At 45.0% G+C, this 25,748-nt stretch overlaps 2 protein-coding genes across 2 annotated transcripts in view; both read left to right on the top strand.

The window, feature by feature from the left end:
- The window catches only part of T265_07014 (hypothetical protein), a gene marked incomplete at both ends in the record, with an annotated part of 31,613 nt that extends 20,416 nt beyond the window's left edge, over positions 1-11,197 (top strand). Inside the window, one exon of the mRNA XM_009172435.1 lies at positions 7,621-11,197. Coding sequence (XP_009170699.1) covers positions 7,621-10,181 — 2,561 coding nt within the window. The remainder of the gene's footprint in view (positions 1-7,620) is intronic.
- Positions 11,198-15,837: 4,640 nt separating this feature from the next.
- T265_07013 (hypothetical protein) lies at positions 15,838-21,240 on the top strand (the record flags this gene model as incomplete). The annotated part of the gene is made up of 2 exons (XM_009172434.1): positions 15,838-16,023; positions 21,094-21,240. The coding sequence occupies 2 exons, from the start codon at positions 15,838-15,840 to the stop codon at positions 21,238-21,240; spliced, it is 333 nt and encodes a 110-aa protein (XP_009170698.1).
- Between the last annotated feature and the right edge of the window lie 4,508 nt (positions 21,241-25,748).

Raw genomic sequence — 25,748 nt, 5'->3', positions numbered from 1 at the left:
TCCTTTAGCACAACCGCTGAATGAAACATGGACACCAGCCCGCCATCAACAACAGAAGTCCAATGTGAGATTTTGTTGTGATTTGTTGAGTGGTCTTGCAACTTTGTATCGGTTCCTTGGATTCCTGCTCTACTTGCTATAGTATGCCAAAAGGCACGGTAGTTTCAGACATCCCTTTGTGGAAACAAAGGAAAATTATACAGCTGTATTTATAGGGTAGTCACAGAATGTTCCACAAGGTCGTGCTGGAACCTCCGTGAGAAATATCGAGCTAAAGATGTTCGATCCCGATTGGCTGCTATTTTGACTATGCCGTTTGGGCCGTAGTCTGCACGTGGCACATCCATCCAAATGATGTGATGTTCGGTCATTAGGGACGGCTGGCCTCCGGACAAATTTCAACCTGAAGCGCGACAAGGCACCTGGCCCGGATAGTCTACACCCCACGCTCTTCATCAAGGGTGCCAAGGTCTTGGGGAACAGTCTGACAACCATACTGCAGAAGATTTGGAACGTAAAGAGTACCAGCCGAATGAATTTCCTCGGCCGTCATTCCAGTTTTTTAAATAGGAGCAAAAACGTCATGTTTATGGATTATCGGGAGAGACAGATTCGTGAGAATCAAGCTGGGTTTCGCCTTGGTCGAGGATATATCGACCATATATTTACCTTGAGACAAATTCTTGAACAGCGTCACTACTTCAGACGTCCCACGTTGGTCGTTTTCCTGGATTTGAAGTTGTTTTTGAATCTGTTGATCGTCAGCAGCTTTGGCAGTGTCTCGCGATCACAGGTATCCCTTTCAAATTTCCATTCCTGATGAAGGCACTGTATGCGAACTCCTCTGGGCGCCTACGAGTATACGGGAAGCTTTCGTCTGAGTTCACCACGTCCAGTGATATGTGATGAGGTTGCGCTCCCTAACTTTTCTTTAACTTTGTTACTGATCTGCTGCTTGAAATTTCTTTGCCTGCCTCTGAAACCTCGGGAGTCGAAATGCTCCCTGAACGTTCCCTCACAGACAGTGAGTATGCGAACGGTATTGCTCTTCTTGGTTGAGATTTTTCCTAAATGTGACGATTTTATATAAGTTAAATATGTCTGCCGCATGGTTTGGCGTGTGCTTTACACCAGCAAAGTGTAAAGTGCTGCTACAGAACTAGTTGGGATCAAATCTACACATGTCTGCGGGCGAGCCAATTGACGTTGTGGATAAATTTCTTCAGCTGGGCAGCTGTATAAATCCCAATGAACCGACTTCAGATGTGATTATTCCTCGAAGACAACCGGGCAGCTTTTACGAACCTCCGACACCTATGGCGTCGACATGACGTCAGTTTGCCTGTTACGGACAGAGTTTACACTGCAGTGGCGCGATCCATCTGCTTTGTGCATCACAGGCGTGGGCCCTACGCGCAGATGACATGCAAAAGATGTCAGTATTGGACCACCGAAGCATTGGTTGGGTCTAGTGAGAATATCGAATTAGTAATGCCGACGCACGCCAGATGGTCTTAGGAAGAAGGAACTCTCCCGCGATAGATGAATTACTCACGCTTCATAGTCTGCGCTGGCTGGGCCATGTACACCGTATGCCAGAAGACCGTCTGCCTTACAGGACTCATTTTGCCCAGCTCTCTGCTGAATGGAAATGACCGAGAAGTGGATTGTGTAGTATCTAGAAAAGAAGCACGAAAACACTGACCAGCGGACTGAGTCGGGTCGAAAACTGCCGCCTCCGTGGATGGGGACCCCGGGGCTCAATTCACTAATGCCTAAGGACACTGATAGAAATGGCCCGATCGCGCAGTCAACGGAGCTCGTGTATCAAAGATATCACCTTCACTGCGTAGCTACCCGATTTCCAAACTAACTAACTGAACATGCCTTCGCCTCCAAGGCTTGGTTATACGTCCCACACTCTCGTTTTCCGGTGATCGAAGCTGTAGCAGCTGGAACCAATTTGCCTATGGTACAGGGTTTTTAGCTGAGAAACTGAATTGAATTAGTATCCTTTTGAGTGAAAATTCCTTTCTGCAATTTAAGTTTGGCGTCGATCGTATCATCTGTGCAGACTTTTTACCGCTCTATCATATAACGTTCTTACAAAATCCCCGTTCGACAACTCCCAGGCGGTTCGATCGTATCTGCGGTTGAAAAGTGAGAACCAGTCCAGATGCGTCGTAATCAGAGGCCATTGGTTCGAAATCATGGTCATTGACTCCGGGCTAAATTCAGGACGCTTAGAGAACGTGTTGGTTAGACAGTATTTCTGTGACACTGTCTCGTGTCAAAGCCAGTATTTTTTTTACTATACAAGCATTTTGAGCCTTGCTTCGTATGCGAGTCAACCGAAAGAATCGTATATTTGCTAGGTGCACTTCCCTGGGACGTCAGCGTTCGTCTTCACGTTTTTACGAATGTTCTCATTTGTACCGGTTGCTTGCTGTTCTTTATCGCTCCCTTTAGGTCGGTATAATCAAGCAACCTTTTCTGGGCTATAGGCTAATCCATCCCCATCGTATACGCAAATCAATTCTCACTCCGTGTTTCACATGTCGGTCCGTAACCTATCTTACCTGTTTGTAAGCTTGTGGTTAGACAGCCCGGTACCTACTTGGTTTACATGTGTATCGACCCGGTCACGTGTTTAGTGGACAGCGTAAATTCATGGTGAATGAAAAGCGGGAAGTGTGCTTTTCGCTATTATAGATGGCTGAGCAAAATGTATTATGCGTGTGTATCAACTGGGATTGGTTTCTCCGACCCTTGGCATTCATTAGCGTTCGTACTAGAAAAAAGTTGTTCAGCCACTCTATTTCGCTTCCTATTTGTCACATTTCCTCTCAATTCAAGGTAACTCTGTCCAAACATAGCGGCCAACTGATGGAAATTCAGACATCCACACTGTTATCCTTGTATGACCTATATTCTCTGTCCCCTAGACCGCCTTGGAGCACGGCTAATCTGGCAGCTGAATGTGCATGCCACCCCGACCACTATTCAGCCTGAGTTTGACGTGCCTTATCAAATAAATGGTATGGTTTTTCGCCTTCATCGTAGGGTAAGCCGACATCTGGGAGTTGGTGCAAATCTCGGTTCTCAGATTATTTGGCAGTTGTCTGTGTCTGCACCTGGATGCAAAGTTCTTTGGTTTCCGGTGACTCGTTCAAAGGTTTGACTGCAGGCAGTGTTGTGAGAAGTCCAGGGGACTTGTTTGATACGATGAGGTAAATGAAAATTCCTTGAAACTCCACTACCGACTTCAGTCTTTTCTGGCTCACCAGGTAGACATAGTCCTCGAATTTCCATCAACTTTGTTTCATACTTGGACACTGAGTTGAACAAATGTGGAGACTCGTATTAAGTGACAAATTAAGACCGTGTGACAGAGCGACACAAGTGAATGTTCCATTTTATTTCTTAGATATCGGCCCAATTGAACGAAGCTCAGTTCTGTCTCGTCTAAGTTCTTGGAATCTGTTGTACCCGATAAGCTTATGAAGCACAATGAGAGCGGAGGCAGCAGATCACCTCTGTAAGTTAGCTTTCATTTAGAAGGCTTCTGTCTGTGTATGTAGAATAGCAGACAAATATGTTTCCCTAGATATTTTGAATCCCGTTAAGAAATGTGTTGCACCTCAAACACTATTTATAGTGACGACACTTGAAATCCTAAGACCTCGTACATCACCGACTGTACTTTAATTTTGAGGAAGTTGAAATCATCACCCACAATGACCTTGCTAGGTAAACGGATAGTGTATGTGAGTGGCTAAAATGTGTGAAGCTTTGAAATTTCAGTTGATATCGCAGCCTCCGTTTCCGAAGACCAAGCCTTGTTAGATTGGTGCAGGTTTTCAACCTCCCTTAACTTACAGTACATAGGCCCCACCGAGGTCGCCCCGGATCCGCGGAATTGGATCTTCCCCGAACTTAGTTGGAGGTCATTCACTGACCTGTTAGAAGTAGGGCGTAGCTCTCCGACCTATGCGTAAAGAGCTGTTCGAGATAGGCAATCCAAATATAATTCCAATGCATCGGAGAGCAACGAAATAAACGTTCCAGCTGACGTTTATGAAACTACTACACTGGCTCAGTGATTACTTAGTTCTGTCACCGTAAATAGCGATGTTGTTGAGTCCTGTTCTCAGTTTAGTTTCATTTTCAATCATGACGTCGTACTAACTTAGTGACCTACCTTGTTTCTGGAATTTCGATCTCATTTTATGGATACCACACACACTTGCGTATACTTTCACAGTACACCAACCACTACGCCCATTTCGGAAGAAATTTTTTTGTGTGAAGATTTCCACAGCGAACTCCATTGCATTTCCCTTTTTTCCACATATTCAATCTAATATTGTTCCAATACCATTCACCGTTCAACAATTACAATGGCCTGCAAAACCTCCAACCAACTACGTTCACATTTGACCTCAGTCGCCATTGAACTTTTTTGTGCAGTAACCTACTGTAATCTTTACACGCGAAAATCCGTTAAGTTCCTAGGTAGCGCTGTCTGTGCCGTGCCCAGCTGGTTGTTACCTTTGAAAACCAAAGCAGTTTTGCTAGCTAGTTCCCGGTTGTGTTAATCGCCTGTCGCTGTCAGATCGCTTGAGACAATCAGTACGAGCTTCCACGTATGACATCATCCAGTTTCTGAGTTCCTTCGTTTGGTGGTTTGGCTTGGTCTGGACTAGGGACTCCTGTAACGCATTTGAATGTCCAGTACCACCAATTTGGGCATCACATCCCTAAATGTAACCATGGAATTAGATGTGATTATGTTCACACCAACAGCAATTCTGGGATAGCTACAATTCAACTGACCTGTGTACCGTTGTTTTGCAGTTTCAGCTTTCAAGAAAGTTGAAAGTATCATCACTTAGTCCTGTCCCCGTAGATATATTCATGGCCAGCACACAATCGCAGATGAAAGATATAACTGGACGGACTAAATTCCACTGAAGATGTCGGTGACAGCTCATTAGTCACAGAGTCAGTGCATAAAAACAATGGAGCTGTTCTGGGCACTGAACACCACTCACACAAATATCAGATCAAAAGTGTAACCCCAGTTGAATGACAGAATCGCCCCTTTGGATATCCAACTGTTTCACCAAGATGATGGAATACTTCATAGGCCAGTTCACTGGAAACAAGTGAACAGATCAAGTAAATCCGTTTCCTCAGGTTAGTGCGAATGCACTACAAAAAGGATTTCGTAGGAACGTTATATGATAGAGCGGTAAAAAGTCTGCACAGATGATACGATCGACGCCAAACTTAAATTGCAGAAAGGAATTTTCACTCAAAAGGATACTAATTCAATTCAGTTTCTCAGCTAAAAACCCTGTACCATAGGCAAATTGGTTCCAGCTGCTACAGCTTCGATCACCGGAAAACGAGAGTGTGGGACGTATAACCAAGCCTTGGAGGCGAAGGCATGTTCAGTTAGTTAGTTTGGAAATCGGGTAGCTACGCAGTGAAGGTGATATCTTTGATACACGAGCTCCGTTGACTGCGCGATCGGGCCATTTCTATCAGTGTCCTTAGGCATTAGTGAATTGAGCCCCGGGGTCCCCATCCACGGAGGCGGCAGTTTTCGACCCGACTCAGTCCGCTGGTCAGTGTTTTCGTGCTTCTTTTCTAGATACTACACAATCCACTTCTCGGTCATTTCCATTCAGCAGAGAGCTGGGCAAAATGAGTCCTGTAAGGCAGACGGTCTTCTGGCATACGGTGTACATGGCCCAGCCAGCGCAGACTATGAAGCGTGAGTAATTCATCTATCGCGGGAGAGTTCCTTCTTCCTAAGACCATCTGGCGTGCGTCGGCATTACTAATTCGATATTCTCACTAGACCCAACCAATGCTTCGGTGGTCCAATACTGACATCTTTTGCATGTCATCTGCGCGTAGGGCCCACGCCTGTGATGCACAAAGCAGATGGATCGCGCCACTGCAGTGTAAACTCTGTCCGTAACAGGCAAACTGACTTCATGTCGGTCACATAGGTGTCGGGTTTGGTAGACCTTTAGTTATCTACCCCTCAATCGGAAATCCCGGTATCTGCAGCTAAAGTTCCACTACCTCAAGATGCCGTCTCGAATCTCATTTTGATGTTGGGTGGTCGGCTACTTTGTTTTGGGGGAATCGAGGAGGTAATTCGACTTGGGCACATCCCGATTCGAGTGCATTAGCTCATGAGTCAATTCGAAGTCGAAATCGGAGGTGATTTCACGATAGATATCGACTTCATCGGTAACCCTGCTGATTCGGCCGCGCGTCAGCGTGCTGCGCAGCGGAACAATCATGTGTTAAAGCAGTGACGTACGAATGCGCCCTCGCGTCCGAATCACGTGCAAACTTATCGTGTGCCGGAGCAAGGTCAAAAAAGTACATATACACTTCATGCCCACCTGATGGCGAAGGCAAAATGCGCACTCAGTACCCAAGAACACAGACGGCCATCTACGAGCAACCGTGACAATGGAAACAACCGCTGGGATACTGGTGCTGACGTGCAGGAGGCACACCGGTTGATTGAGAACAGATCGACTAACAAGTATGGTCACAAGTAAATGATGTAAATAGAATGCTGTATTTGCCTTCTTGTCTTCTGATTGCAACCCGGTAGCATCAGGCAAAGAGAAGAGATACTACACCTGCCATTGCTTTAAACTGGGTATTGTGTCGATTAGATGGCTGCGTTCTACGTCATTGCTGTCAGAAACGAATCACGTACTTATCGTGTGCCGGAGCAAGGTCAAAAAAGTACATATACACTTCATGCCCACCTGATGGCGAAGGCAAAATGCGCACTCAGTACCCAAGAACACAGACGGCCATCTACGAGCAACCGTGACAATGGAAACAACCGCTGGGATACTGGTGCTGACGTGCAGGAGGCACACCGGTTGATTGAGAACAGATCGACTAACAAGTATGGTCACAAGTAAATGATGTAAATAGAATGCTGTATTTGCCTTCTTGTCTTCTGATTGCAACCCGGTAGCATCAGGCAAAGAGAAGAGATACTACACCTGCCATTGCTTTAAACTGGGTATTGTGTCGATTAGATGGCTGCGTTCTACGTCATTGCTGTCAGAAAATGGGAACCAGGTCTTTGTGCACAGAAAAAACTGGTTATATCATTGGCACTTTTTTGGTGCTTTCAATGTTCTATTTTTTGTTTGTACATTTTATGTTGCTTTGCAGTATACAGCCGAGAAGATGAAGTGCAGGCAGTGTATTGTAGAGCAAGTTTATAACTGAAAACCCGTTTTTCAAGTTCGTTCTGTGGGACTGGAGTGGTGTTTTTGGGTGTCTGTCCTTATTTGTCTATGAACAGGATTTCACAATGGATGGCGTTCTAGAGGGTTCCCGTCTGGCAAAGAATCGTATGTGTAGGAAGTTAAATATCGAAGTTGGAGTTGTTTCTCTCGTTTAAATTCGGTTGATCCTTGTCCATTCCCTTAGTTACACGCCATTTTTTTGGCATCCGTGTTTGAGCTCCGCACCAATTTTTCTTTCATGTCCAGGATAATTTGTCAAGATAATCATGGCAATAATTACGCTTCTTGATGCGTTCTTATGCTTGTTCTTTTATAGAATTCACAAAACCCTTGGATGCGATAGACACAGCTGTTTTGCTGATGGACCAACTGGGTGACGGTCTCAACGAAACGACCCTACAGGCTACAGATCCGGTTGTCCTCCACCCGCCATCCTCGAGTGTTCCTGTCAGCTCCACCATCCATTCAGCGACCGCCCATGCTCCTGTACCAATTTTGGAACACCGTTCACCTGACAGTTCTACCACGATATCGATCAAACTGGAGCCTATGGTAGCTTCGCCCGTCAAGTTTGGTCCAACCACCAAAACCGATCCCTTATCTATACCACCGCCAAATCCAACAAGGGAACTCTTAGAAGCAGATGACGCATCCTTGTTACAGAGCCCTAGATTTGATATGGCCGATCCCAGTCAACTGCTTCATATCAGTCCCATAGTAACCGGTTCGGAAACGGTAATATCATCCGTTCAGGCACAACCAGGACTCGGTACTCCTGTACCAGTTACTGTTCCGAATAGCGTTAGTGAAAATGTGGTGAGTGTTGGTACGGGCAACACAACGTCCAGTGCTCCGATTACCTCTGCCAATTCACCGGGAATCAATGGGTTGGCTTTTTCCGCTCGTCCCCATCCTCCACTGATTCCTGCGCCACTCGTACTGAGTAACGGCTTGACGTTGGCCACCTTACTTCCCACAGATGGAACTGGAACTATTCTGACACCTACCACACCTAACAGTGCTATGCTTCCTCTGTTGACCTCGTCGGGATCGAACTTGTTGTCGAGTCTGTGCTCCACTCCCACAAATACTGGAACATTCTCATTCTTATCTCCGGCATCTTCAGCCATCCTTGCCAATGGTTTTGACGCCTTTCTTTCTCCTGCAGTTCCCGCTACATCTACACAAGCTGAACAACAGATGTGTTTGTCGGAGACTTCAACCAATTCACCAAACGAAGAAAGTATTGTTAAGTTGGCCACTGATTCTTCAACATCACACCTGTCAATGACTTGTACACCAGATACCACTATGAATGAAGAAGGGGAATCAATATTGTTATCCAAACGAACCGCGTCTGTTCGGTCCGGGACGGGTGCGCGTCGCCGTAAGGCACCAAGTCGTTCTCGGGGATGTAATGATAACAAAAATGATGGGGTATTACACGTAGTGGGCTACAAATCTGAATTGGATTGTGGCCAATTCGGAGTGACCTCAAGCGTACTTGATGTCGTACCCGGAAAGCCACACAAATGTCCTATGTGTAATAAGTCTTTTTCGCGGTCTGATGAACTTACTAGACATCAGCGCATTCATACTGGTGCCAAACCCTTCAAATGTACCCTCTGTCAACGTGAATTTTCCCGTTCGGATCACCTGACCACGCATACGAGGACCCACACTGGCGAACGGCCATTTGTGTGCGATATATGTGGTCGTCGGTTCGCACGATCTGATGAGCGCAAGCGTCATATGAAGGTCCACCAGAAAACCGGACACAGAATGGTTGAACATATGGACAAGGCGCATGTCCAGGAAAAAAAGCTTGTGACATCGACAACATCTACAACCAAGCTACTCAGTGGACCAATTAAACGTAGTTCACCCACAACGACTTCTTCCTTGGTACGGTCCGTCGATGCTGGGACTGTACAGGCTGAAGCGACGCAGCTTCACCAGACCACCACCCAATCTTCTTTCCCAAACCCAAGTGATATACACATAATCTGTGATAACACCGGACCTGCTAATCAATTCCCTGAGCAGCGTGTTCTTCTGACCGCCTGCGAGACGCAACCTGGCCATTTGACCCTTCATGCGTTTCCCAACACCCCCACTCTCCTTCAGTCGCATTCGCAATTTATATTAGCTGCTATTCCTTCCATGCCCCTGACTTCTGGCCCTATTTTCGGACAGCTGAATACCTCCGAATTTTCGACTAATTTGAACTCTGCTGCTTTTGCAACGAACCTCGCACAGGGTCAACTGTTTACAGTTTCTCCTAACGTGGCTACGGACACAACAGTTCCAGTCACCTCGTCCGAGGTGGTCAGTAGTTCCACATCACCGCCTCAACAACAGCAGCCACAACAGAACCAGCAGCCGATCATGACCAATTCACTGTCTAATTTCGCGATCCTTTCGGCAGTGCCTCAACAACCATCATCTTCTAGTTCCGACTGTAGCTCCATGGTTAATTCCAGCTTAACCTCCCTACCATCCGCAGTCTCCCCTGCTTGTTATACTCTCCGAGCATCATTTTTCCCCACACAACAGTCCGCTGGACAAACCTACTCCACAGCCCAACTTTCACCCTATATTACGGCGATTGCTTGCTCCCCAGACGCACTTGGAGCCAACCGAACGGGTGCATCAGGTGGCACTGCATTTTTTCCCCAGACCATGTTCACCGCACCAGCGGCATCTGCATTAATGGCTTCCAGCCGAAACTCAAACAGCAATGGCAGCAGTCAGGTTGCGAATAATTCGACCATTGATATTTCCAATTCGTTCCAAGGCACACAGCTGACCCTGCCCGCAGGATTCACCACTGCCAACGGTACATCAGCATGTATTTTCATAACGCCTAACCCCTAGTCGTTCCACATTTATATCGCGAGTTCAATTGACTTCATTCATTGTTCTATACTCCGTCCGTGTACCCAGCCCGTACTACTGTACACTGCCCTTCCATGATGTGTTTCTAATTTCTTGAACACCGGCTGTACCTTACCCCCTTTTTTATCCCAGTTCGTGCGTGATCTTTCATTTTCTTCCTTGTGTGCGTGACTTTGGTCATCTATATTTTCACAGCCTGTGTACTGTCGAAAACCAGGTCACGAGGTATTGATCACTTGGTGGTACGCGTGCGCTTGTGTGTATTTGTGTGTGTACACGTGGCCTTACATCGCTTCTCTGCCAGCTTACTATGTTTCTCGGACAAGGCTTGATATTCTTATTTTATTTGGTCGCGGTATCGGATATTTTATAACTAAATCACAGAAATCTTTCAATTACTGGACGAAAATGATTCACCTGCCTTTATGGTTTCTTCCACTTGCTTGAAGTGTACAAATCAGTTTGTGAGTTATCTACCGTCTATCCGCCAGTCGGTGGTTACACTGCATTTGTTGGTCCGTTGTGCACGAGATAGGCGATGACTGTGCTCGTGAAAATAGGTATTCTGATTAGTGTGTATTTTACTGTTTATATTTATCACTCTTGTTTATTCCACAATCAAGATTTCCCTTTTCTCGATAGCCTCATATTTTCCATGTCTGTGTATTCATGGCTTCAGCCCCACCGACACCATCTTCATTATATATTTATTTGACTTCATCCAGCTTAAAGCGCCTTTTTCCCAACACTTCAAATAGTAACTGTGTGATAAGAGGGGTTCAAGATAGATGTTAGTCAGTATAATATGTTTGCTTGAGTATCGGCATCCATCCTTGCTTTGTTTATGCCATTCGGTCATTGTATCACCGGTTCATGTTTATTTGTCACTCTTTCGCTAGACACAAAGTGATACTGACTTTTGTTATTGCTTTTTCGTAATTCATGTCCCCTTTGTTTGTTGTCACCACCAATCCTCATTTAAAGATCATTTCAGCATTGCAATCGTTCATCTTTTCTCTTAGTCACTATGGTCAGACAGTAGGTCGTTTCTGGAAAAACTCACCCGTCTTTGTTCAGTTCATCTTGTCGGACGAACTTCATCAGAGCCAGCTTGGAAATATTTACAAGTTGTATATTTGCTTCAGCAGCCACAATTCCACCCACTGACGATGTTGAAAATGTAGGTATAGCTGCACATTTGAGACGACTGCTGGAATATTTGCATTGGTAATCGATTAGTGAGTGTAAGGTGATGGTACGCCGGCTGTTTCTTATGGCCGTGATGTAGGGAGGTGTAGCTACGTGCTCACGGCAGGAGCTCGGGTGCATGCACCGCCGTTTCTGCTACTGTTGTTGAGCGATGGCATCCCGTCTCGGCTGCGCACCATGGAAAGCAGCAGATACCAAAGTGAGGGGTTTCCTGAATCAGGTCTCTATGAATCTTCATCTGATCTTCCTGTGCTCGCCTCCACGCATATGGTTGCGTCAAAAAAGTTCCTAGGGCAAGTCTGTATGTTAGTATTCGAAGCACTCGATCAATCACTAACCTATCGAGTGTCGTCAGCTTGTCGATTAGGTGCCGTGAAGCTGCTCAACGTACCTTAGCATTGTTGAGGATACCAGAGATCAAATTCTGGAAGTTTTTTAACGTCTGGTGGCAGCTGCCAGGTTCATGGGCCGTGCTCACCACTCTATCGGGACTCATTCAACCGCCTAAGTAAATAAATTTATCAACCACAGTGGCTGGTCTGCAACCATGAGGTTTGTATTCATCCTTGCAGTGACACATCGCACGTGTTTTAACGAAGGGTCGTCCTTGTGCACGTGGAACCCCGGACACAAAGTAGAGGGGGGTACGCGTGAAAATTTGCGTAGAATCAAAAAAGTGAATTACAATCGGCTGCCCGCTGACTCTGATTGCAAATCTACCATCCTCAATTAGTTCAATTTACCAATCCAAACTTGATCTCAATACGGCTCAGTGGTAAGAACGCGAATTTACTGACCGGAAGGTCCATGGTCCGACCTCTGCTTCCCGTCTAGGCTTGGGCAACCTAGCAGTATCCCATCCCTCGTACCATCTTCTGGTGGCATGGCAGTTAGGCACCGAAAGGGTGCTACAGCTGGAGGGTTTTTTCGAACCTGGTCACCTGAAGTCCCATCCAGTTTCGGTTCAGCGGAGTTTTTGTCAGGGGAGTTTTTGTCAAAATCTGCAACTACGCTATTCTCCTAAAGATTCCGGCTGGACAGAAGCATCTTTGGAAATTGACTCTTGATTCACTAGTAGAGAATGTGCTGAAACATATATTACTAATAGCAATCAATCAGCGTGAATATGTTAAATCGTTTGACCCATCTTAGTAAAACGACGGATAGACCACCTCTGCCTCCCGTCTAGGCTTGGGCAACCTAGCAGTATCCCATCCCTCGTACCATCTTCTGGTGGCATGGCAGTTAGGCACCGAAAGGGTGCTACAGCTGGAGGATTTTTTCGAACCTGGTCACCTGAAGTCCCATCCAGTTTCGGTTCAGCGGAGTTTTTGTCAGGGGAGTTTTTGTCAAAATCTGCAACTACGCTATTCTCCTAAAGATTCCGGCTGGACAGAAGCATCTTTGGAAATTGACTCTTGATTCACTAGTAGAGAATGTGCTGAAACATATATTACTAATAGCAATCAATCAGCGTGAATATGTTAAATCGTTTGACCCATCTTAGTAAAACGACGGATAGACCAACCTGAACGCGATCGTCATTCGTGGCATTTACTGCTGCCCCCACCTACAGATTTGGTAAGCCATGACAGTGAAATTAAGCCATATGGGAAAAGTAACAGTAAGTAGGTGAGTTGACTCCGCAGATGACGTTCCTGTCGATTCACATCAGTCACCGTTAAGAAGGTTAGCTAGGTCATATATCGAAAGCAACAAAATAGGGGCCGGAACGGTAACTCAGAACAGCGGTTCAAGTGACCACATGTTACTTACTGCTAACTAAATGAGCTAAGGGACTTCGACCTCCCACGACAACCGCCCTCCTAGAATGGTAGTCGTCTGATCGGATTGGTGAGTATTCTGCTAGTTAAGGTCCTGTGATAAGCTAGAAAGACACTGGATCCCAATCTGGTCTTTACCTCTCAGTGTATAATCCATTATTCAGGCTGCCAAGTTTCTAGGTGACCAGAATTATTGCAACACCCAGATGGTTGGACGAATATAAAAGAGTAGATGGTTGTCCGCTTTTCCTGTTGATTGAACCTTTGAAGATAAGCTGGAACCACTCACCACGTAGGGCTATTGAGACTTATCTAGACTTTCAAGCGAGGTCATCAGTCGCTTGCAAGAGGATTCGCAATTTCCCCCTCACAAGGTGCCGTCCTTGGGTACGCTGGAACTGGTGATCTCTTCTGTATGGTAGGATCAGATTTCCCGACGAACGAGGTACTTTCCTTGCTTACTTTCATGTGGTTCTGTCCATGATGCTCCAATTACTATTCGGTCACATTTACGACAGTGTCACTCTAGGTGCCTGTCACGTGATTGTTTTGGTTTCTCCCGGCGATCGTTGGATCGAACGTAACCCTGCTACAGGAAGAACTTCTTTCGAGAGCTGTTATGCCAGAAAGTGCTCGAAAAATCTTAGTTGGATCCAGGTGGACGATATGGTGAACCTGCATACACACGCCTCAGCTTGTTTAATTGAAACTAGGAAGTTAACCGAAAAAGTATAAAAGACAAGTACTCATATCGTTAACAGATCGGCATTTATTACCGTTCAGCCGAGGTGACCGGAGTTCCGTGGAGTTCTTTCATCTCATTGATGTTCAAGACTCACGTTTTGCTGGCTTCAAACCAAGTTGCGATAGCCTGGACTGTTTCTCATTCGTGAACTCTACCTTGCTTCCTGGTGAGACAGAAATCTAGTTCCTATTCGGAGTTGTCGGATTGTTCAGACTCTTATGCACAGACGTCGCATCTACTATTGAGTTTCCCCGCACGGAACTTTGAGTTTGACCATCTCGTTTATCAAAAGGAATAACTGGGCTCGAAAATTTACGGTGCTATTTACACAAAAGTGGACAGAATTACACAGCAAACCTCATTTATCCTTGTTCTCATCGTCAGCCGGTGCGTAAATCTGTCACTAACCGGCACAATGTCAAGGTCCACACACCAGACAGCGGCGAGACGCGCGTTGGCTCGGCAATGCGTTTTGTATTCGTCCCTTTTGTGGCCGGTCCCGTGATTCTGATTGGCGGTTCGATCACACAGAAATGACGACAACAAGTTAGCGTGGGCTCAACAGACTAGACACGAACACGCATGGGTGAGTAGGTCAGTTGCGCACAGTGGCACAAGGACCACAACATACCAGTGTCGGGCGAGGCAGCGAAGTGGATGGCCGGTAGGGATGAACAAAACAGGTAGTTACCAAAAGTACATGGGCGGAGTAAGCAAATGAATGGGCGCATTATCATGACGACACTTTAGATTCAACACCTAGTGTGCCGAGACATAATCACGAAACAGCCCGAACGAACGGTTGTTACCACAACAGGCAACTGACTCATTTGGTCCACAAATTCATATTTCTCTTTCAAAACTCACCGTGAGCAGTCCCAAACAGCGTAGCACGGAAGTCAGTGAATCTGTTCATCAACGCCACCACAGCTACTCAGTAACAGCTAGTTTTTCTCTGAGAGACAGCCACCGTCGCCGAGTGGCAACGAAGACTGACCGCTCTTAATACTGGTGCCTGGACGGCCATAACCGGTAAATTTCGCAGGCTGTCTATAGGCATGTCGCGCTGGCTGTCAAATAGCTATTTCACAACCGCTGCATCTGTTCCTAAAAGTATTGCTTTAGAAGACCCAATTTTCAGTGTCGCTTCTCGGTTCGTCAGTGTTCCAGTTCGAGCGTCGTATTCAACCCACTGTTAGAATCTCCTCTCAAACGAATCCGGCGCAGCTATGGTTGCACGTGCATAGTTTCCGCTACCGTAGTCGATGAAAAACATGTGAAAACGATATTGTAGGTAGGCATTTGGATGTGTAGTTACTTTGAAGGGAATATGTATCACCTCATTGTCAAGAAAGCCTTCAGCGTCTGAAGATAGGCTATAGAACATCAGGTTTTTCGATCATGATGTACTTCAGAAGTAGTGCAGAGATCCATCATATCATTGAAGCATAAGGGATGCTAATGGTAATGCTATCTGTCTCATAAAATATGCACGTAATTGGTGCTTGGAGTGAAATTAAACGAAAATTGATCACCTGACCTGTTAGTGGTAACTTATACAACATGTTGGGTAGAAAATCGATTCCCCAGCAAATTTAGGTGGTCTTTACATGGGGATTTGTCACCTACATCGATTGTACAATAAAGCTAGAAACTGAGTAATTTAGACCTTTTGGACGGCTGTTTTCACAAACCATATAGCTCTGATGTCTTCAGCTCAGCAGGTCTAGCGGCACCCCCATCGAATCTTTGCTTTCTTTTAATCATCAACCGACTGATTGCGGACATCCCCATTGTATTTTCTCATTCTCTTACACCATCTTTCATGATTGAATCGACCTACTGGGGGATGGGCCAGAAAATACTTTACTCTTAGGGTCATTTCGCTGCGCTGAATATGGAGTTCGCTTTTCCACCAGGTTCCGGACCACGACTTCTTTTTGGACATCGTTTGAAAGTACATACACTACACACAGAGCTGACAGATTCTCGGCAGAGACAAATATGCCTGACTGTGAGCAGATCGGTTGAAGTTCAGCACTCAATGTGCACAATGCATCTTTCCAAGAAGACACTTCGTAAAGTAAAAGCTTTATGGTTGATCTTTTCTGAAGCCAAGTACTATTGGCCTACTCGCACATATTAAGGGTATTTAGATGTCATCTTAATGCCCGTGACGTGGAAAGAAGAACAGCGCTGGTTACGGATGTGTATAATGCATCGATCGACTGTCGTATCCCGTATTAGATGTGTAACCAAGATTCCTACTAGCTACTCACATGAGCTGCTCTAGGTGAAGACTCTGTTGACTTTCGTGCAACGCTCCCGGTTGGTGAGAACACATTCAAACACACAGTATCCTTAAGATTGTCTCGCTAAGGTGGGGAACTGCAGATTTTGATCTTCGTATCCAATTACCGAAATATCGTGGTAAAATATCCAACATTTGTGGGGCTATTCTAGTGGGTTTCGCAAATACTTCAGGAAACAGTTGATTCCATTTAAAAAATGTTTCACCACTCTAAGTCACCAAGGTTCTTCATCCTAGTAGGCATTCCGTTATTCTCGGTGAATTGTTCTCACCATCAGTTTTTAGCGTATGCGTACCGATGGTTAACGTACTCAAGAGTAGGACAATATGACAAATATGAGGGAGACAATACATACCAACCTGTCTTGGTGCATAAGTCCTTTCAGTACTATTCACCCATTAAAACCCTTTATTTGTCATTTGCATTTACTCTGCACTTGTTTGATGCAGGTACATCGTTCACCAAAACGATGATCTACACCGTTTTTTGGGAGCCTCCTTTCCGAATTCAAGGCGTTAGGTACGTCCAAATCCAATTCTCCTATACCAGAACAATATGAAGTGTTCGTTTTCACCCAGGCGAGGTAATCTCAGAGAGGAACTGAGTGGAACTCGCAAAATAGCTTGTTCATAGTTTCAAATCCAGTCCAGCATTTTGATTTGATCGTGTGATTAGGATGTGTAAACCGAGATGAGAGATTTCCTGGCCTCACTCAGAATGCTTCAGGAAGATGCTGATAAAAGTGAACTCACCTATTTTCCCGTCTTCTTTGTCCTGATTAACCTGATTAGTACCTTGTGAAAAAGTAGCACACCATTTCGAACGTTACACTATTAAATGCTACGGTCAAACAGGTGCAACTGAATTGTCTCACGTCGGATGTTGGTTGAGGCTGCTAAGGCTGCCAAAGGCATCGATTTGTGCGCTTTGGATTCTGATACGACCAAACCACGCATTTTGGCTAGCCCGTGAAGTAATATGTTATTAAAGAGCATCACATTCCGCCAGGAGAAGCCTCATATACATTTTGGGGCAAATGACCTAGTTAGGGATAGTTGGAATTTTTCCCGTAAATATGCTCCGTCAAACAGTTCTACTGTGCCAACTCCGGTTGCTGGACGTCACACCATCGCCGAGCGAGTCCACTGGTATTTCTCATCAGTACAGCTTGAACAACGTCCCAATGAAATTTGAAATGAACATCACCGATAAGTGGTATAAATAAGGTGAAATTCGATTAGCTTTCTCAGCATCTGTAGCTTGTACAATACACCTGATTCGTCAGTAGCACTTCAAAGCAAGGTTTGTTAGATCGGGATCGCTAAAATTCGTATTACTCTGAAAAGTAACCGCACTTAGTGCATACATATATAGCCTCGATAACTAGTAGTCACTCAACGGGTTTTAGTGGTCGATACTATTATTTCGATGAAGCTGACCTGAAGGAGACGTGAAGGAGAATGTTAATAATTCAAGTTGTGTAAACCACCGTTCTTCTGTTCACCGAGCTGAGCAGTTTTGTTGTAAACGTTTCGTCAGCAGTCGAGATGATATCACCAATGCGTAGTACGTTAGCAGTATTAAGTTAACACTGATGATGTCATCTCAGTTGATGACGAAACGTTTGCAGTCAAACTGTTCAGCTCGACGCTAATCCTAGCTGATCACTCCGGAGATGAGCTGGATTTCGGTTTTGCCACTCGACGTGACATTCACCTTTTGGGTTCATTTCGACCTATCAGCAGTACTCTTTGATATGGATCTGGCTGGCAAAAGATGCATTAGATCTGAATTCTGCTTTCCCAATCGGACTGATCTACAAGCTTACTCTGTTTCGTTACGGCTATTTCGTCTGTACTATCGTGCTAACCGTCACATAAAAGTTGAGTTTCCAAGAACGGAGCTGCCTCTTTAGCATCCTAGCATAAAGAACAGGATGCCCTTCCATCTTAGAACAAGCACCTGGAGAGTGAAGAAGGCGCTAGTCTTTACACGGTTGGTTTGATTATTTTTGTTTGTTGATCTTGGTGTTTATTCATTTATGCACATATAGTTCATTTTTTCATAACTGTTTATTTTATGAGTCCAATATTTGCCTGACTTAGAGGTAAGTCTTGAATCCAAAGTGCACGGTCCGTGACAGCTCCGTCTAGAAACTCTGCTTGTTCTTCGGGGTCATACTCTGACGTCCAGAAGAACGCGTGTCTATCAATTAGTTCACCTTCGTATACCCGAAGATAATCTCCATTCTACTGCATGTTCTTCATGCGTACAATCATCCGTATCACATTTCATGCCCAAAACTTCATCTCACCTGTTGATGGTCAAAGTTTTGGTCAGACACTCAGATACCATTTGTGAGGGGCAACTGAGACCGAGTTATTTACGCGACCCCTTTCACCAAGCGTATTATGCAACGCACTGTTGGATTAAAATTACCACTGCGGCGGGCCACACTTCATGTGCATGGATAACGAGAAAGTTGTAGATTGTGGTGCCTCATTTTTATCGACTGGAATTTCGAGATGTCTTCCTATTAATGCCGATGCTCGTGATCGATCGATGCTTGATCACACGTCCGTCGTAACAACATCCATTTTACTTCATATATTCGTTTAACCTACGTATGCCCGCAAACCCTTTACTTCCAGGACTGAGAAATGTGTGCATATCCTTAGGAAACCACGAGATTGCGGGGACCAGCTAATTAGCTAACCCATGGAAAATTTATTCCCACTGCCGCTAAAAAGGTGAATAATAAATCATGATCAACTGTACAGATTGTCATTCTGATGAAAGGTATGCTATTTTCGAAGTGGAATGACTACAGATTAGGTGAAGCACAGATGACTGCTGAATTCTCACCCCCGAATGAAGCAGACGGGGTTCGAATTCCGGACATGATAAACTAATGAAAGCGTTATTATTTGCCAATTTGTTTGCCACTTTATTTCTCGATCATTTTACATACCCTTGATAGAATTAGTGAGAGACGTATCAGTATATTAACAGGAGAAACTAGAGATTTGGGGTGAAGTTTTTCTTCAAAGCAATCACTGTTTTGGTCAACATTCCTGGAAATTCATTTAAAAAACCAGCTTTTTCCTGAAGCATGTGTAGTGCTTAGCGCTATGTAAGGTGGATGTATTAACTGTGAAAAAAGAAGGAAATTCGTGTATTTCCGGGACATACTCAGCAATTTCCAGGGAGACTTAACGTATCACCGTTCTCACAAACCGGAAACCTTTCACAAAATTCAGCAAGAGTGCCTGGCCCAGAGAAACTTATGCAATTACGGAGTGGGAACTATGACTATGCATCAAATACAGAATGGAACGGCTGATTAGTGGCTCGCCCAGATCCGCGGCTTATAAGCTTTCTCTACGCTATATCGTACGCACAGTGACCGCTAAATACCCTTAGTGTTTTAAAAAAAGTCAACCCTGAATGGTTTGCGGTTATCAGGAATCACAGTTTGGAGAGGTCAAAACCAAATTGTCCACTCCACTCAAAAACCACCAAACGTTTTTTTGAAAGATACATCCAGATTCACGTCACTCTCCTTTAAATAATCCTTCTATCCTAGTGCCAGTATTCTGATAAGCCTACAGCATAAGTGGGAAGCGCTGTACTCAGATTTCCCTCCTACTGGAACTCATCAGTGGTGCATATCCCTGGCGCACTTCGGGTTTGAACTCCGGATAGCTTTCAGGAAGGGCGTGTTACTACTTCTCCGTCAGTGCAAGCTGGATGTGTTTGTATCATCACGTCTGAACTAGCGAAGGTATCCGCACGCAGCGATACAATTGGTTGCCCGCAACCACCTAGAAGTAATCAGCAAGATGACTCTGACACAGAGTGTGACAATAGTACACTGGTTTGAAGGGTTTGAACGGTCACTAAATTCATTCTACATAAAAATTAATCGGAGCGCAAGACAAAGATTGTGCAACCTTCCATCCCTTTCACTTGGAATCCTGTGGTGCTAGTAGGATTTCCGCACCCGAAATTTTCGTCCTCCTGAAAGATTTTGCCTTAGCAAGGCATATTTCATCCGTCCACTCCAGGTAACTGTCAAAACAACTGTTGTATGCTGACCAAGTTTTCCAGTTTAATTGCTCAAGCCCTTGTGCCCCACCCGTACCCTTGAACACTGTATGTAGACCATAGTAACAGAAGGACTTAGGCAGCTGCAACAAAACTGTGGTCGGAGCCCACTCAGGTGCGTCAGATGATCAACCTCATGAGGATGTATGTCTTTTGAATAATGATGGTAATCGGTCGTTCGTTGTCAAAATAATAAGAATTAATAGTTGAGTAAAAGAAGGCAGAGCTGACAGATTTCGATAGAAAATCGAAGATGTTAGATGAGCTGATACCTTGAGGACCTCTTAGTTTCCACCCCTTCAGGGGTTCATGAATTCCTCCTCTTTGGACTGCAAATTCTAAAGTACAACGTCGCCCCTCTTGCTCAGCGAATACATGTTCATCAATCTGATGGCTTCTCTCTGTCTTCGGTCATGGTGCCCAATGAAAGGGCATGAATTGAATAAAAGTGGGCTAAATTTTGATCGATCAAAATGGCGACTAGGATAACCGGATGTGTGGGGTCGTGTTTTACCGTTTTGACGCTCCGAATCCCGACCCCACATGGGTGTCTTCGCAAAGCTGCCGTCCTTCTCGACAACTTGTACATGCATTGTTTCAGAAATAAATATTTAAAAAAAATAAAGAAACAAAAGTCCACCTTCATCCGACAACGAAATTTCATCCTCACATGGATGATTACGACGCCCCTGTGTTGAAAGCAATGCCTAACAACCATTTCTACCCTCTGCAAGGATGATGGTTGCTTTCCTGCAGTCATTGCGGAATACGATGCTTGTTGCCATTGCCCAAAAATTGCACCATGCGAGTGGAGAGCGTTTAACACCCTGAGACCGGTAGATAGTATTGTCATTACGAAGGCCGATAAGGGTAAGCCATAGTAGTAATGAACAAGAATCGCTATCTTCAAAAGAACAGGCAAAACATCGTCGACGAACCCTATCGACAAATTACTGATAGCAGTGTTACTAAACTAGTGAAAAAGAGCGAGGTTAAAGGTGGTAGCTATTTGAGACCCATAATAAACCATTAAGGGCAAGGTAAGTGGTATCGGTTGTACCCAAAAGTGCGATTCAACCACGACTCTACGGATTGCCAAAAATCCACAAGGCAGATGTCCCGATGAGGCTCGCCACCACATGAGCTAGCCCTATTCTTAGCTGGTATACTAAAACCACTCAGTAGGACTTCATACGACTTTACCAATGAGGTCGCAGGGCTTCCCTTGTAGATGGGCGAAGTCCTCGTGAGTTTTGACGTAGTCTGGGCAGATGATCTGGAGGTTACTGGCATACACAACACCTGAGGAAAGGACAGAGCTCTCAGTGGATGAAATAGTTGAGGACATTCGAGTGTGTTTGAACCTCGATTAGTTTGTTTCTGACACAATTGTTTACTCATAAGAACAAGGTCTTGCAACTGGATTTCCACTATCCCCAGTTTTACTTGATATTTATATAGATGACTTCCAACAAATGGCCTTGGCCGGATATCATTGTCCACCGAAAATTTTTGGCGTTATGTTGACGATACCTTCGTTGTAATCAAACGAGAAAACGTGAACAGCCTTCACGGCTACCTCAATAGTTTAAATCTACACATCAAGTTTAGCATGGAGATAGGGTCCACCTCGGACACATTACTCTTGCTGGACTGTATAACACATAAGAGTGGTTGGAAAGTAAAAAAAACTACGATCTACCAGAAACCAACAAATGCAGGAACTGTCTTAAACTATTCACAAGCACACCCAAAGTCTTTGTACACTAGTGATGTCTCATCGATGTTTCGCCGAGTCAGAGAGCTGTGCACAGAAGAGATGGACCGAACGGCAGCTCAGATCGAGACTGCTAAAAGACCCCAAGAAGCAGAATACCCAGTGACTTTGATCAGGCGTCAACTAAGAAAGATATCGGCTCCGGTATGTAGGCGCAGTAAGGAATGGATTGACACAGTAGTCATTCCATATAAAGTAGGAACATCTGGAGTTATTCGATGACGGCTGAACTTAGCCAACATTAGAGTAGCATTCCAGAAGTGAAAAAACCTGTACGCTCAGTTTTAGTGCAATTGTAAGATCCCTTCTCGGTTGAAAAGACTACAGACAGTGTGTATAAAATTAATCGCAACAATTTCCCTAAGGCTTACATAGGACAAACTGTCATGGAATTGCGCACCAGAGTTGGTGAGCATAAAAGTGAGGATAAACAAGTTACCAAGGAATGCGGAAGAACACCAAACGCTGGTCAAAGACTCAGCGATGGCAGCACATGCCTTAAGACATGGGACATAGAATAAGTCTGGACAATGTGGAAGTTTTACGACGGGGAGTACAATGCACAACACAGCGGCTGATAACCGAGGAAGTAGGAATCACCAAGCCTCATAGCGTGATGGGAATCGAGGGTGTGGAACTGGCAAGCGTATAAAAAGCGATTTCAGACAAACCGAGTTGACACGTAACTGTGTGTGCCTGGCAATTCACGTAGAATCATTAGCAAAAACAGGGGGTTGGAAATCCCAACCCGGCCAAAGTTCACACAACTATTGTAGCACTAGCTCATCCAGGCAGACGGACAGGTGCAAACGACGTTCTAGAGAAATCATGAAGTGAAAAACTAAACCTTAGGCTGAACCCAATATCATGTAGGCTCGCTATCGGCCTAACCCTGTGTCACCCACCCCAACACACAAAATCCCTCGGTCGGCACCCAAAACAGATTTAACTTGACTTAGCCAACTGGTTCTCCCTCTGTTCTAAATCTCGACCAACCTAGTAACCTAGTCACTTGGCCTGACGAAGCACTCATTTCAAAAGCGAAACGTTGCCCAGCAATAGATCTACCGACTGTTACCAAACTTTCCCGAAAATGATGTGATCTAGTTTGGTGAGGCTTGTTATCCCTTACGGATGCGCTGATTCAGGGAACTACTGTATCTTCAGTGGACTCAAGCTTTGACCTTTCTGTTCATGTCCGAATTTACCCCAGAGGAGTTGTGAGTTGCCTTTCGTCACCATAAACATCTGTGTGGCACGCAGCAAAATAAATTTGCCCCCGGTAACCCATAACCGGCGTCTCATGACAACAATTGGGAAATTTCGTACAGAAACCGATCACAAGTAGTGATGAGTATTTCCCTATGGTTTGTTCAGTGTTTTTCATTTCGTTTTCCGGCCCAAGAGTACAATTTAGTCATCAACTATTGTTAAATAATGGTTACTTGTCGAATACATCGTTCTTCCAAGAAAAACACTTATCCGTCAGTGTATTTTAGGATTCCGACCACTGTAGTGTATTCAGATTTTATGATTGTCAGCACTGAACCGAAAGGACGAATAACCGAGGCGCATTGTACGTGTGAACCGCTGACAAAAGTTGAATGTCCGTGGGAGTGATGTAGACATACTGATTGGAGATCATCCAGTGGGAAGACGAATCAATCGTTCGGTCACTAATACACATAAGCCTATCACAAAACTGGATTATTATCAAGCGGAAAAGGCACGATTATGATTGCACGATGTCGCAGCACAGCATGTGTGCGTGCGCTTGTGACTGTTCTGTTGTCCTTCGTCCACCGTTAAAAATAATTCCGCATGTGCGACTTCCGATAAGTTCTATTACATAATCACTGAGTTGGTGGCCATATACGTCTGCGTTCCGGAGTCAGTGATGTGGGTCCACATTCTGTGAGCGTAGTTTTGGCAATGTCTGTCAAGCAATATGTCCGAAAGCAGATTATATTTCCCGCATGTGATCGGTATGACGTGTCTTTGTTCCATTTTGTGTCTGTACCTGCTATACCGCCCTACCCGCACACGTGACCATTATACCTGGTAGCCAGAATTTAGTCTCGTCCGTGAATTTAAGTACCTCGGTTACCTCGCACAATGTGTCTTTAGTGGTCCCCAAGCATTCGAAGAGTCCGTTCGAAAGTGTCCACGTAAAAAATACTTGGCTAGAAGGTTGTAAACCGGGATGCGGGTGTGCTTGTAGTCCTCTCTGTTGGTGCGAATGTACGTGGGGGCTGCTTGCATTTGTCATTTCGGAATTTATGCAGTGGCATCACACAAAAGCATCGGTGCAACAATTAGGGGTTGCTTTGAGTCTTGATGTGAGAAACCATAAGATCAAAGCCGTTCCCGTACGCTCGGACGGATTCCGGTAGTCAAAAAAAACAAGACCTTCCTGTTGTACTTCTGAGTTGATTGTTCACTGGTGCTCATATTGCATGCATGCTTGTCACGAAGCAGTTTTATTAGCTGACTAAACCAAGAAAGGATTCCATTAAGGTCTCACCTGTCGGAGCTCAAGACGGTCTGATTACAGCTATTTTCTCAAGGTCAGACAAACGCTCTGACGTATTACATTTTTTTTAAAAAAGTATGCAAAGAAGTAGAAATTAACCTTCGCAGGCTCAAGGTTTGAATCAGCACTCTGTGCTAATGCCGAATGTGGTGTTATACTGAAGAACAGACAGTGGTAGTATCTTCCATATAGGGCGCGACGTAAGGAGTTACATATCATGGTAAATATTATCTCGTGAAAGATAGTTGGAACAGATTTTAATCCGATATGTAATCCATTGAATCGAAAGAACTGATGATGGGCGTTCATAACAAATAATCCTTTGCAGTTCATTTCTAGCTGCATTTGTGAATAAGCGCCAGGAAAATAAGCTTTTGGAAGCGTTCCTTCTCGTTCAAAATAACAAGTCGATCCCTTGTAGTTAACAGGAAATTTTGTTGTTTCCAAATCTTCATTCAGACCAGCCCCAGGGGCACAAGCAACCGATTCCAGTCATTCCATTCTACCCAGTCTGTTTGTTAGCCTCCAGGATACGAAACTAGAGCACTGGGCCTGGGTTGTGTTCGATACACATTGACCTATTTGACGTAGCAACAAAAGGCGATGATCAACAAGGCTGCTGGTCTTGCCCACTGTCGGCTTCTCGAAACGCACGTACTGCTCTGGATCAGCCTGCTCCCTCTGCAATGCGCTGAGCGTGCCGGTTAGACTGAAATTTCCAGCACGGGATGATCGTGATACTGTCCAGTTAGCGGATAGTGCCATTGTTACTATTCCTGCTTGCTTCAAACTACATCAGTCCCAGCACTACATCAAGCTTGATCGACGTTTGAGTGACCACACATGCACACACTCAGACCACTGTGACCAGACATTGTCCCAACACTCCGAACATCTGATGTTCCATCCAAGCATCGCGTTCACTGGCTCAGACTACATGCTCATCAGCCGCAGCGTGGCGTGAAGTAGCACAGTCTGAAAACCACACCACTTCACAATAAACGCCTAACTGCTGGTCATGCTTGAGTGAATGTTTGTGACAATGCATGTAGCGTCTTGATTCGGCTTTGTGTAGGAAT

Source organism: Opisthorchis viverrini (assembly GCF_000715545.1).
Source record: "Opisthorchis viverrini unplaced genomic scaffold opera_v5_155, whole genome shotgun sequence".
Taxonomy (NCBI): Eukaryota; Metazoa; Platyhelminthes; class Trematoda; order Opisthorchiida; family Opisthorchiidae; genus Opisthorchis; species Opisthorchis viverrini.
Note: the sequence above shows the minus strand (reverse complement) of the source record. Positions and strands in the feature narration are given on the sequence as shown.